This window comes from Primulina huaijiensis, chromosome 18 (genome assembly GCF_012295235.1).
Source record: "Primulina huaijiensis isolate GDHJ02 chromosome 18, ASM1229523v2, whole genome shotgun sequence".
NCBI lineage: Eukaryota > Viridiplantae > Streptophyta > Magnoliopsida > Lamiales > Gesneriaceae > Primulina > Primulina huaijiensis.
The window spans coordinates 9,697,438-9,711,724 of record NC_133323.1 but is presented as its reverse complement, the minus strand read 5'-3'; the positions used below and the strand labels follow the sequence as shown (position 1 = coordinate 9,711,724).

General features: G+C 38.2%; 2 protein-coding genes and 1 long non-coding RNA gene across 3 annotated transcripts; all 3 read left to right on the top strand.

Annotated features, from left to right (window-relative positions):
- The first annotated feature begins 5,651 nt into the window (after positions 1-5,651).
- On the top strand, positions 5,652-7,337 carry LOC140963911 (uncharacterized). Its single transcript, XM_073423397.1, has 5 exons — positions 5,652-5,677; positions 5,815-5,962; positions 6,052-6,075; positions 6,339-6,395; positions 6,962-7,337. The coding sequence occupies exons 1-5, from the start codon at positions 5,652-5,654 to the stop codon at positions 7,094-7,096; spliced, it is 390 nt and encodes a 129-aa protein (XP_073279498.1). The 3' UTR covers positions 7,097-7,337.
- A 493-nt stretch (positions 7,338-7,830) lies between these two features.
- Positions 7,831-11,700, top strand: LOC140963910 (uncharacterized). Its single transcript, XM_073423396.1, has 4 exons — positions 7,831-9,571; positions 10,672-10,791; positions 10,909-11,089; positions 11,289-11,700. The coding sequence occupies exons 1-4, from the start codon at positions 7,831-7,833 to the stop codon at positions 11,698-11,700; spliced, it is 2,454 nt and encodes an 817-aa protein (XP_073279497.1).
- Positions 11,701-12,610: 910 nt separating this feature from the next.
- On the top strand, positions 12,611-13,488 carry LOC140965126 (uncharacterized). Its single transcript, XR_012172973.1, has 3 exons — positions 12,611-12,764; positions 12,854-12,877; positions 13,141-13,488. It is a non-coding gene; the product is annotated as an uncharacterized lncRNA (long non-coding RNA).
- Positions 13,489-14,287: the final 799 nt, after the last annotated feature.

The window sequence follows — 14,287 nt, the reverse complement described above, 5'->3', positions numbered from 1 at the left end:
AAATGATTTGGTGATAATTGATGTAATTATAGACAGAAAGGATTAGACCGGGAAAGACGGAAGAAAACACGAAATACGTGCGAGGACAGAACACCTCGCGCATATGCGCGACAAGGAGCCGTGCGTATGCACGACAGTGGCAGAATACCTCGCGCATATGCGCGAGGAGTGTGCGCGCATATGCGCGAGTTGTACGGAGATGTGAGTATCATGACCCGAGAGCCTCGCGCATATGCACGGATGAAGGGCGCGCACATGCGCGAGCTGCCGAGAAGGTTAACTGCCAAGACAGTAGGTCTCGCGCATATGCGCGGGGCTTGGGCGCGCATATGCGCGAGTCATGCAAAAGGAAAAATCGACACTTGGTTCATTGATGCAACATGTAGGTATATATATATATATATATAGACAAACCTTCAGTTCCTCAGATTTCAAGCAGCAAGAAGTGAGAAAATATATATATATATATATAGACAAACCTTCAGTTCCTCAGATTTCTTAGAAATTTGCTTGTTCAAGATCCGCCTGTCTAATCTGCGATCCGGATACAATACTGTGCTCCTCTCGACAACGGCTACACAAAGACGTAAGTTTTATTGATTTCTGATATGATCTGAAATTATGGTATTGTCAGAATCGGATATGATTCATATATGAGGTTCTTGACATGTTAGACATCGTATAATCGAGAACAGATTGAAGAACAGACTAGTTATGAATTTATTATGGTTTTTCAGATATTGAATTGAGATTATTCAGATTTCTGAGATTATGGATTAGTTTGGCTATTGATTATGGCTTGTTGTTGATATCTATTGTTGTCTGAGTTGACGAGGATATCAAGACTATACCGTTATACTGTCGATATTGAATTAGATTAAGTATTAATCAGAACAGATCTGAGTTGAGTTGACTATTGATATTGTGCCTATGCGATATTGTCATTGCCAGATTGAGTATGGACAGATTTGAATTAGAGACTTTGACTTCGTCAGACCGAGAAGACAAAGGTATAAATTGATGTTGACGCGGGATTGCAAAACTCGAGTTAGATTCGACTTGAGTTTCCCAAAATCACATACTTCTTCTTATTGCATTGATATTTGCAATTGAATGAGATTGATATGTTTGTTTTATTGATTCATGCATTGAGTCATAGGCGGATGCGTCTAGTCGTAGACGATTGATCTAGTGACAGGGGTGCCTGATAGTGATGGAATCGTCACTGGGCCATTGCACATTGTCACAGAGCAATGATTGGCGGAAGTGCCAGGGCAGATATGCCTAGTTGGGCGGATGTGCCTAGTCTGTGACGGATAGGTCAAGACACCTGATGTTTGGTCATATCGAAGTGAATAGAATTAGAGTTTCTTCTATTACTGATGTTCGATATGGAAAGGGCCAAAGTCCGTGAATAAGAACATACCACCACCCCGATCGGGAGTGTAGGTGGGTGTATGCTCTTATTCCGATCGGTATCCCTAGATTAGGACGATTTGAGTCAGAGTCTATGAGTCACTGAGGTTGATTCAGAGTTTGCGTTGATTCATGTGTCGGATTTGATACATGTTATATTCAGAGTTTATATTGATTCATGTTTCTGATTTTGATACATGTTATGTATGTTTTTTTCATGTTTTTATAACTGTTTATATGAAATGCATGTATTCATGATTTATACTGGGAATGTAATTCTCACCAGAGTTATCCGACTGTTGTCTTGTTTGTATGTGTGCTTGACAACAGGTGGGACAGGATCAAGATCAGGATCAGGAAGAGGATGAAAGAGTATAGTTAGCGTGGAGATCCGGGCCCAGAAGCAGAGTAGGAGTCAGCCCTTGATGTATAGATGCTGAACCTAGTTGAGATAGATATCTGTAGTACATATGTAGTACTTTTATACTGATATGTATATTAACTAGATTACATTACGTTTCCGCATTCATCATTTAAAAAGAAAATTTTTAGTTCCACTTTTCTTAATTGTTATTTGACGTTAATAATGATTAAGACATGGATTAGCGTCCGGGTCCCCACACATGGTTACATGAGTTGTGTTACTTACAATATTCTCATCCCTTCTGCTCTTATTTAGATGACACTCTGTGATCTTTTGGAAAAATGATGAATTTTTAGTTTACCAGAAAATCAAAAACCATATCAGTTTTTGATATGTCAAAAGTGTACTCCATATCTTTGGGGAGTTAAGGGCTAATATTCTTATCTAGTTCTGCCGGTTTCTTTTTTTAAAAAAGGGACGATACATGAACCCCTTGATCTGATCTCAGCCAACGTGACGTCCTCCACTTCTTGATAATAGGACCCCATATTTGTTTTCTGTTTTTGTCACTCTTCCATCAATATTTCCTCATAATCAAAAACATTAGCAGCCAACTCGAAGAAGTCCATGAACTCCATGCCTTGGAATTTTTTCTTCAATTCAAAATCCGCACTCTTTGTGTCTTTTTCACGAACTCGGTCTCAAGTAAGAACACCTTGCACCTATTTTTCATCTTTTTGAACCTATCAATTAACGACTTCACATATTCCCCTTTCTTTTGAGTGATTATGGATAAATTGGTAATACACAACTCTAGTTTTGTTTGTAGAATTGAGTGTGAAATTGTCTTTCCATCTCTTGTCGATTCATTACTGAATTCCGGGGAGTGAGGCATACCAAGAAAATGCGGTCCCTGTGTGGGAATATGGGAACAACCGCAACCTTAAGTTGTTGAAGTTCTCCAAGTATGTTAGCTCCCCATACTGAATAGTAAATCTGTCTATGTATTCTATACCGGACTGGCTGTCCTACCAGAGAATAAGCTGAAATCATGAAACCTATAACCCTAGGATACGGGTTGTTCACATCTACGTAATCTAGATAGGGTTTGTGAAACTCTGGGTGGCCTATTTGTCTCAAGGCCGGCCCATATAACTCTCGAACACTTTCTCGTACAATTTCTGGGTTGATAACTAGGATATTCTGGGTTGGGAGTGGATGATGATAATAATGTTCCCCCCGAGCTTGAAACTCTGCATTAAAACTAGTATTACCTCATTGAAAGGCATCATTGACTCTCTCATCGTAAAAACCAGGTTCATTCATGATTAATATAAAAAAATATATATTTATTAAATTTTTTGTCTAATAGTTTATAGTTTAAAGTGTGTTAAATATTTAAGTTTTATAAGTTTTATACTAATACTAACTTGTATAAAAATATATGTGTTGTATAATTGTATTATTTTTGTTATTTTTACATGTTTGGAAAAACAAACACAATTTTGGATTGAAAAATGAGAATGAGATGATACTTAAACATGTATAAAGTTGATTTCAATGTACAAAATATTGATGAAAAGCTTGGGATAAAATTATTTTTACAATTGATGTCAAATTAAGAAACAAGTGAAAGTGGTACCAATGGAATTATAGTTTTACCAAGTTTGATTATTTTGAACATATATGTAACGTACCGTACTTTTACTACTTAAAATTTGCGGAAAAATTTAAAATTTTCTTAAATAAAAAGTGAACATTCAAAATTCGATAAAAGAAGTAAAACTGTACGTCTCTCAAGTTGTTGCAACAAAAGATTTGAAATTTAAAGTTTGACATAAGAAATAATTGTTTTCATAAAACTTAAAACATGGCGGTCCTCGGGTTTAGCCTCCCACTTAGTCCAAGCCTGCTCCTTGGTCCCCACCTCCAGCCTCCTCATAAACATCCTCGCCTACATCGATCAAGTCTAGTGAGTCTAAAGACTCAACACGCATAAACTGGTAGTAACAAATAATACGTAATAAAACCACATGTAACTTCAAAATAGGACATACATACTTGAATTTGAAATGAACTGGAACATGCTTACACAACATAGACTGCCATAACGTGAAAACTTTTCTTAAACATGCTGCATACTAGAACGTACTTGAACACACATAATCTCATCATTTTTCGTAGAGGCATGTTTCAAAGCAAGTGACCCATAACATAATCGCCTGATCAGACTAAACCACAGTACTGGGATGACAGGGACGTATCCACTGCCACATACATGAGATACCCGTTCATAATTTAACGGGCTGATTGGTCCACGTTCATAATTTAACGCTTTCCAATCTCGATCTAAACCCGTTCATAATTCAATGGGCGGATTGGTCCCCGTTCATAGTTTAACGCTTTCCAATCCTAAACATAATTTGGTCATAAGACATTTAGCATACCTCAAAAACTTAAAATATTTTCTTGCACGTCAAACATACTTACTTGGCGTTGTGGGATTCGTTGGACTTCGATTGGGGCCACTGCTGCATACTAACATGAGTTCAAACACTTATCTTTCATAGCTTAGACGTAGGTACTTGTGCTCACCACGGAAGTACATAAATAGCTTATGACATTCTAAATCTCTCGGAACTTGACCTCGTTTAATCATCATACTAAACCATGAAATAGAACCCCAAAACAAATCCTATTTTTAATATTAATAACCACAAAACACTTCCTATACTTTATATTCATATTTTAAAAATTTAAAAAAAAAAAATTTTTTTTTTAAAGAGAGGTACACGGACCCCGTGTATGGGTCCGGGTAGAGGTCCGGGTAGGCTCTGGAAATTCGTATTTTTGAAGGAAAAACGACACGGACTCCGTGTCAGGGTCCAGGTAGCCTCTGGACTTGGACATTCACGAAAATTCGCTATCTTATTCATTCATTCTCTCAATCCAAGCCTAAGGACCATGAACCAACACCTCGAGACTCATCCTAAGATGCTATTACATTGATTCAAACCCATAAAAACACCCCAATCATCTCCTAGCATTGACAAGCAACTTCAATACAACAATAACCCGTAATCCGACATCTTTTCGCTTCCTACGACTTCTATTATATCCCAAGCCAATCTCGACCCAAACGAACCACCAAATAACATCTAAACTCATCCCATAACATATCTAAATGCAGTAGCACAAGCCCGGCGGTGCCCAACGAAGCCTGCAACTCAAAAACTTCAAAACATGATGAAAATCATTTTCATAAGATCGCAGGTTTGAGCAGTCACACAAAAACAATCATAACTCACTCGTTTCTCTTCCAAAAATTACAAATTGTATATCAAATCTAAGGTATCAAAGAGTACTACATTTTATATGTTGAATGTTTTTCCAGAAACTTGACCGAAAAATCGCAGTTTTTAAAATGACAGCAAAAACGTGATTTGTGATCCAAAAACCCTTTCGAACTTAATCCAAACATCATTGCTCAAACTTCCACACATCACACATGTATTTTTACATATAAATAACAACACAACGCATAATATGACAAGATCGATGCATAAACAAAAGAATATATGTGCCTTTTGATACTTAAAAATACCGAAACGACGATACCGACGCGGAGACGAAGCGAAGGTTGATCCGGGACGATGGTGGCTCGATTTTCTTTGAAGAAAATCAACGAAATTTGCTGAAAAATATAGGGGAGAGGGGCGGCTGCATTTGGTGCTCTAGGAACCCTAGTATTTTGCTCTCAAGGAATTGAAAGAAGATAGAATGACATGTGAGAGCCCAGCCTAAGTGAACCCCAAGCCCGGCCCAATTTGAGTAAATTTAAAAAAAAAATAAAAATAAAAATAAAAATGAAATGATAATTATCACTTTCTCTCTCCCGTAAGTTGCATCGGCCGAGCTCCGTTTCTTTTCTACTTCCATTTTGAAATTATTTTCATCGATTGTGGCCGTTTCGATCATCCAAAAAAGAAAGTAAGCATAGATTCAGAAAGCCCGTGACTAGAGCTACGTTTTAGTACCGATATTGAAGAGTTTCTTGACACTTTTCGACAACCCGCCATCGCTTTCATCGTCGGATTGCTGCCGTATGTCGTCGGAATTCGAAAATTGATTGAGGGGTTTTGTTCCCTACGTCATAGGCTTCATTTTGGTATATATATTGAGGTACAAATCATGATTCCAGCAAGGTGGTTGTATTTTTGTTGGGTTAAATTTTGTACCAATATTGATAATTGTTATATTATTGATTGTAGGTAGAAGAATTGAGCCGATTAGAGGTATCTACCAGATTTTCGGAATTTATTTGGATTAATTTCGAAAATTCAGATTTATATAATTGGATTTCTGAATTTTCGTGTTCAATAATTAGGTGTTTAGCTGCTATAGAATTGTCGCATATTAATTTTAGAAATATTAAAGCCTAAATTATGGAGTTTTGGAATTTTAGGCTAAATTAGTGAATTTTGGAATTTCTTTCGATAAATTCCTTGATTATTTAACCAAGATAGGAATTGATGTGCAATAAATAATTTTGCCACAGGATTGGAGTTTTCGAGAAATATTTAAGATATTTTGTGGTAAATTAAAGTCAGTTGAGGTACGTATGAACTGTTTTCATTACGACGTCTATTATGACGTGAGATGACGTTGAGTATCTTGTAATGAGTTGTAGCGTGCTTTATGTGCTTTTGTGAATACGTGATTGCATTCATGCATTTATTTTTATTGATACTATTAGTACATAGCATTTCGAGCCTTGACTCCTTTGATTGCTATTGATATTGATATTGATCTATCGAGTTGTTGCGTCATCGATGGAGCGGGTGGGTAGGTTTAGCACTCCTGATGACTTGCATGAGGACTGCGCGGGTAGCTCCCGTACCCTCGATGCTACGTGCATGGATGAGTGGCGACTTGATGGTGCGTTGCTACGTTCCTGGCACGGGTGGCCACTGTTACTGTTGTTGATGCGATTCATTTGGACTCCGTTTGGTATCCATTATCGGTTGTTACCCTTCACGCATTGCATTACATTGCATTGCAATGCTTTTACTTGATTTCATTTCATGTCAGTTATATTTGTCGTAATATTAATGGTTCGTCGTACTGGGGCCCGACCCCTCGTTTCTTTTTATGCTGTGGTTGTTTGTGATGCCATAGCAGGTTATCCAGGAGGATTTGACGCGTCTGGTGGAGCGTCAGGTAGTGGTGCCCAGTCGTCGAGTCATGGTTGAGAGTTCCCAAATATATATACTATATTATAGAGTCATACATTTACCGGGGAGATGCCCCGTGTAGCTGTACTGTTATTTTTACGATATTTTGAATAGATAGTTGTGTGATCGAGCCTTGCCGGCTCTGCATGTGTTTAGTCCTGGCCAGTACGGCTATAGGTTGTGAATTGATGTTATGACTTTATTTCGAGTATATAAATATTATTTGTGATGTTTTGTTTTTTTGGGATGTCCTATTTACGAATAGGTCATGCCGAAATTTCTGTAGGCCCAAAATGGAAAATTTTAATCGCTTTCGCTGTTTACATTAATAAATCCTGGTTGTTTGGTCATTAAATATTAATCAGGAGCACGGGCCCCCACAGTTGGTATCAGAGCGTAACTGGGATACGCTCAAATTAGAGTTTAGGACACTCGAGTTTAGGCACAAATAAAATGATTGTGCATGTGTTTGATTATTTGCTCTTACTTGTTTGTATGTTTTGAATTAATTGTATCAGCATGACTAGAGCGTATTAGTTTAAGTTTATGCTCTTATACTAGACCGATTATTTTGTTTCTGCCATTGGATTAAATCCTTGTGTCTTGTAGATGGCACCTGGACGTAAGGGTAGAAAAAGAAAGTAAGTTGTTCAGGAATCTGAAGCTCCTAATGTGAGAGGACTTAACGAGACTGAATGGGGAAGACGAGGTCGTCGTCCTCGTGGTGAAGCACGAAATGTTAACGTTGAGCATGAAGTGGATCAGTTGACTAGAGGAATGGGCGAAATGGAACTGGTAATATCCCGATTTTAGAACATGCGTCCTCCTCGATTCTTTGGGAATGAAGATGGTGAGAAAGCTGTAGCATGGTTAAAAAGTATGAAGCGTTTGTTTAATATGTTGGAGTACACTCCTGATTTGCAACTTAAGTTGGCTATTTGTCAATTAAAAGACCGAGCTAAGTTATGGTGGGAAACTACTGAGGAAGCTCTGAAGGAATCAGGTGAAAGAGTTACTTGGGATGTATTTTGTGCTCAGTTTGCTCGAGAATATTCACCGCCTTCGTTTTATTCGGCCAAGGAAGCTGAGTTCAATAGATTGACTCAAGGTAACATGACTGTAGTGGAGTATGTCTCTCAATTCTCAGCACTTCTTGCCTATGTTCCTCATGTTGCTAGCAGTGATCGGAACAAGCTATCACATTTTATGCAAGGATTGAATCGAACCATTTGCACTTTAGTAGTTGCTGGAGCGCCTGTTAATTATGCCGATGCTGTAGAGAAAGCCAAGAATGTGGAGGCAAGTCTACTTTTGGCAGAACCACAGTCAGTTCAACCAGGTTTTCCTCAGATTTTCGGAGGCAATGTGCCGATGCCAGTGGGTGCACCACTATACCATCCTTTACTGCCGTATCAGCCTTCACAGTCATATCAGCAACCCAAGAAGCAAAACTTTAAGGCCAAAGGAAAACAGTTCAAGAAACAGAGTCGTAGTAGTTCTTCTAGTTCTGGCAGTCAGCGTGGAGGTTCAGTTGGGTCACCAGTTGGAGTATTTTGTGATCGTTGTGGTGGCAAGCATATCAGTACTCAGTGTACTGGAGTTCATGGATCTTGTGATATCTGTGGGCAAGTTGGACATTATGCTAGAGTATGTCCGAATGCAGCAAGACAACAATTTCAGCAACCTCAGTTTGGTCAGGGGTTTAGAGGACCAGCAACTAGACCTTTTGTTCCGACTCAGTCTTTTCAGCAGTCTAGCTATCTTCATCCTAGAGGTTCTGTTCTGCAGCGTTTTCTAGGGCCACAACAGGCTCAAGTTCATGCTCTAACTCAGGATCAAGTTCAAGACGCACCAGGCGGAGTTATTGCAGGTATCTGCCTTATTTTTAATCATCCTGCGCGTATACTAATAGACACAGGAGCCTCTCATTCATTTGTATCTGTTGTATTTGTTGATGAGCATGAGATTGCTACTACTCCGTTGATAGATAATGTGTCAGTCTCTACACCTGCCGGTGTATGTTTGATGTCTCATGAGATAATTCTGAATTGTGTGATTAGATTTGATGATAATATTATGATAACTAATCTAATCAAGCTAGACATGTCTGACTTCGACTGTATTCTGGGAATGGATACTCTGTCAAATTATCGAGCTACCGTTGATTGTTTCCATGGAGTTGTCAGATTTAGATCGTATTATGGTAGTAAATGGAATTTTTACGGTAGTGATTCGCAATCACGTATTCCATTAGTGTCAGCAATGGAAATGTTTAGAATCTTGTCATCAAGAAATGAAGGATTCATGATCTATGCAGTTGATGCGACTCAGGGAAAAGGTTTTGAAGTTTCTGATATTCCTGTTGTCAAGGAATTCCCTGATGTCTTTCCTGATGAGATTCCTGGATTTCCACCCCAGAGGGAAATCGATTTTAGCATTGAGTTGGTGTCCGGGACAAATCCTATTTCGAGAGCACCATATAGTTTGGCTCCACCTGAATTGAAAGAACTCAAAGAGCAATTACAGGACTTACTGGAGAAAGGCTATATCAGACCAAGTATGTCACCTTGGGGAGCTCCGGTATTGTTTGTAAAGAAGAAAGACGGAACGATGAGAATGTGCATTGATTACAGACAGTTGAATAAAGCTACTGTGAAAAATAAGTATCCTCTGCCGCGTATCGATGACTTGTTTGATCAGTTGCAGGGTACATTAGTGTATTTAAAGATCGATCTTCGTTCTGGCTACCATCAGCTTAGAGTTCGAGAGAAAGATGTTCCGATGACAGCATTTCGAACTCGTTATGGACATTACGAATTTCTAGTTATGCCTTTTGAATTGACTAATGCACCAGCGGTTTTTATGGATTTGATGAATCGCGTTTTTTGAGAATTTATAGACAGATTTGTTATTGTCTTCATAGATGACATTCTGATTTATTCAAAGACAAAGAAAGAACATCGAGAACATTTAAGGTTAGTCCTCCAGACACTAAGAGCTGCGCAATTGTATGCAAAATTTTCTAAATGTGAATTCTGGCTGGACAGAGTAGTATTTCTTGGTCATGTTATATCAGCTCAAGGAGTATCAGTGGATCCTAGTAAAGTGGAAGCTGTTATCAATTGGCCAACACCGACGAATATTTCCGATATTCGCAGTTTCTTGGGATTGGCAGGATATTATAGGCGTTTTATTGAAGGATTTTCTATTATAGCAAGGCCTATGACCCAATTAACGCAAAAAGATCGACGTTTTGTGTGGACTGATGAATGTGAGTCAAGTTTTCAGACTCTAAAGGAAAATTTGACAACAGCTCCAGTGCTAGCTTTGCCATCAGGCTCAGATGGATATGTTGTTTGTTCAGATGCATCTCTAAATGGACTTGGTTGTTTTTTAATGCAAAATGGGCGAGTGATTGCATATGCTTCTCGTCAGTTGAAACCGCATGAGACCCGATATCCAGTTCATGACTTAGAGTTGGCTGCCATTGTGTTTGCATTGAAGTTATGACGTCATTATCTGTACGGTGAGCAGTTTGTGATTTATTCGGATCACAAGAGTCTTAAATATCTTTTCTCACAGCCTGACTTGAACATGAGACAACGTCGATGGATGGAGTTGCTTAAGACTTTGATTGTGAAATTCATTATCAACCAGGTCGAATGAATCTTGTTGCAGATGCTCTCAGCAGGAAAGTTCAGAATGCTATGCTTACATTTTTGACTATCTCTAAAGTTCACGAGCACTTGGGAACTTCAGGATGGACTTATCAGATCAGTGGAGACTACTTTGTAGTATCATCTATTCAAGTTGAGCCACAGATTTTGTCCAGAATCAAAGCAGCACAGAGGACTGATCCGCACATTCATAGATTAAAATGATTGTCTCGAACAGGTCAGACAGAAAAGTTTAGTGTTGCCTCAGATGGTAGTCTGCGCTTTAATGGTAGACTTGTGGTTCCTAATTTGGTAGATCTGAAAGAAGCTAACTACGGGAAGCACATTGTAGTCGACACAGTATTCACCCAGGAATTCGAAGATGTATCATACCTTGAGAGCTCATTACTGGTGGGAAGGTATGAAGAAAGATATTTCTCATTTTGTGGCTAAATGTTTAACGTGTTAACAAGTTAAAGCCGAGAGAATGAGACCTGGTGGAATGTTACATAGTCTTGAAGTGCCGCAGTGGAACTGAGAGCACATTGCTATGGATTTTGTGACACATCTACCTCGTTCTAATCGTGGTTGTGATGTTATTTGTGTGATTGTTGATAGATTGTCTAAATCAGCTCATTTTATTCCGTATGATCGTACATGTACTTATATGAAAATGTCGAAACTGTACATTGATCATATAGTGAGATTGCATGGTGTGCCAGTAACCATAGTATCTGATTGTGATCCAAGGTTTGCTTCAAAATTTTGGGGAAGTTTGCAATCAGCTTTGGGTTCAAAGTTGGCTATGAGCACCGCCTATCACCCACAGACAGATGGTGAGTCAGAAAGAACCATCCAGACTCTAGAGGATATGTTACGAGCAGTAGTGACGGATTTCAAAGGTGGTTGGCAAGAATCATTATCTTTGGTTGAATTCTCATACAATAATAGTTTTCAGGCAACAATCGGTATGGCACCATTTGAAGCTTTGTATGGAAGAAAGTGCAATCGCCGATATGTTGGGATGTAGGAGAAAGACAGATGTCAAAACCAGAATTTATTCAAGAGATGAAAGATAAAGTTGAGTTGATCAGAAAAAAGATGAAAGCAGCCCAGGATCGTCAAGCCAGTTATGCTAATAAAAGGCGTAGACCTTTAGAATTCCAAGTGGGCGATTATGTTTTCTTGAAAGTATCACCTTTCCGGGGTACTATGAGATTTGGACATAAAGGGAAGATAGCTCCGCATTATATTGGTTCGTATATGATTGTTGAGAGGATTGGCACATTGGCTTATCGTTTGGATTTGCCGCAGAGTTTGTCTTTGATACATAATGTGTTTCATGTATCTAAGTTGCGGAAGTATGAGCCAGATCCGTCTCATATCTTGAATGTTGAGGATGTGGAGTTGGACAGTTCCCTTAGCTATGTTGTGCATCCAGTGCAAATTTTGGACCGCAAGGAAAGACAGCTCAGAAGCAAGACGATTCCACTAGTTTTGGTACAATGGAGTAGGCATGGAAGAGAAGAATCTACATGAGAATTAGAGGCAAAGATGCGACAAGAATGGCCTTATTTGTTTGAGAATGTAATGAATTACGCGATATATTCTGAATTTCCTATGTATTATCAGCCGTAATGTTGTGGATATCAATATTGTATTTGTTAGATTTCGAGGACGAAATCTTTTATTAGTAGGGAAGAATGTGAGAGCCCAGCCCAAGTGAACCCCAAGCCCGGCCCAATTTGAGTAAATTTTAAAAAAAAATAAAAATAAAAATGAAATGATAATTATCACTTTCTCTCTCCCGTAAGTTGCATCGGCCGAGCTCCGTTTCTTTTCTTCTTCCATTTCGAAATTATTTTCATCGATTGTGGCCGTTTCGATCATCCTAAAATGAAAGTAAGCATAGATTCGGAAAGCCCGTGACTAGAGCTACGTTTTAGTACCGATATTGAAGAGTTTCTTGACACTTTTCGACAACCCGCCGTTGCTTTCATCGTCGAATTGCCGCCGTACATCGCCGGAATTCGAAAATTGATTGAGGGGTTTTGTTCCCTACGTCATAGGCTTCATTTTGGTATATATATTGAGGTATAAATCATGATTCCAGCAAGGTGGTTGTATTTTTGTTGGGTTAAATTTTGTACCAATATTGATAATTGTTATATTATTGATTGTAGGTACAAGAATTGAGCCGATTAGAGGTATCTACCAGATTTTCGGAATTTATTTGGATTAATTTCGAAAATTCAGATTTATATAATTGGATTTCTGAATTTTCATGTTCAATAATTAGGTGTTTAGCTGCTATAGAATTGTCGCATATTAATTTTAGAAATATTAAAGCCTAAATCATGGAGTTTTGGAATTTTAGGCTAAATTAGTGAATTTTGGAATTTCTTTCGATAAATTACTTGATTTTTTAACCAAGATAGGAATTGATTTGCAATAAATAATTTTGCCAGAGGATTGGAGTTTTCGAGAAATATTTAAGATATTTTGTGGTAAATTAAAGTCAGTTGAGGTACGTATGAACTGTTTTCATTACGACGTCTATTATGACGTGAGATGACGTTGAGTATGTTGTAATGAGTTGTGGCGTGCTTTATGTACTTTTCTGAATACGTGATTGCATTCATGCATTTATTTTTATTGATACTATTAGTACATAGCATTTCGAGCCTTGACTCCTTTGATTGCTATTGATATTGATATTGATCTATCGAGTTGTTGCGTCATCGATGGAGCGGGTGGGTAGGTTTAGCACTCCTGATGACTTGCATGAGTGCTGAGCGGGTAGCTCCCGTACCATCGATGCTACGTGCATGGATGAGTGGCGACTTGATGTTGCGTTGCTACGTTCCTGGGACGGGTGGCCACTGTTACTGTTGTTGATGCGATTCATTTGGACTCCGTTTGGTATCCATTATCGGTTGTTACCCTTCACGCATTGCAACGCTTTTACTTGATTTCATTTCATGTCAGTTATATTTGTCGTAATATTACTGGTTCGTCGTACTGGGGCTCGACCCCTCGTTTTTTTTATGCTGTGGTTGTTTTTGATGCCATATATAGCAGGTTATCCAGGAGGATTTGACGCGTCTGGTGGAGCGTCAGTGTAGAACCCGTAACTTGGACTGCGTATAAGCCATGCATAATTTCTAGTATTTAAATTAAAATGATTTTTTATTGCATGAGTATTTAAATTCTTTTCTTTAAATTTATTTATTTTACGTAGTAGTTTAATTATCACCTTTTCAGTTAAATAAGTGATGCCGGACTGGAGATGGAGTATTGAGATAAGTTAATAAAGACTTATTTAAGAAGTGGTAATTTAGCATGTTAGTAAATATAATTTAAAAAGTTGGCATGCATGCAAGTTATTAAATTTCTTTGGTATTTTATTAAATTCTTTTAAAGCATAAAATGCATGTTTATTTTATTAAATTGTGTTTAATTATTTTCATGCATTTTAGGCATAATTATTGCATGATAGGGATTTATTTCATGAATTTTATCAGTTCATGCATTAGGATTTCTAGATGCATTTCACGCTCGAACGAGGATCGGAGACCGGAGAATTTTCAAGAAAATTATTTTTTTTACACGATTAA

Coding starts and splice junctions, on each gene's coding strand:
- LOC140963911 (XM_073423397.1), top strand. CDS start 5,652: ATGATAATTATCACTTTCTCTCTCCC. Junction 5,678..5,814: donor ATTATCACTTTCTCTCTCCC/GTAAGTTGCATC, acceptor GCTACGTTTTAG/TACCGATATTGAAGAGTTTC. Junction 6,396..6,961: donor GTAAATTAAAGTCAGTTGAG/GTACGTATGAAC, acceptor ATGCCATAGCAG/GTTATCCAGGAGGATTTGAC.
- LOC140963910 (XM_073423396.1), top strand. CDS start 7,831: ATGCGTCCTCCTCGATTCTTTGGGAATGAAGATGGTGAGAAAGCTGTA. Junction 9,572..10,671: donor GAAAGGCTATATCAGACCAA/GTATGTCACCTT, acceptor ATTATCAACCAG/GTCGAATGAATCTTGTTGCA. Junction 11,090..11,288: donor AGCTCATTACTGGTGGGAAG/GTATGAAGAAAG, acceptor GATTGTTGATAG/ATTGTCTAAATCAGCTCATT.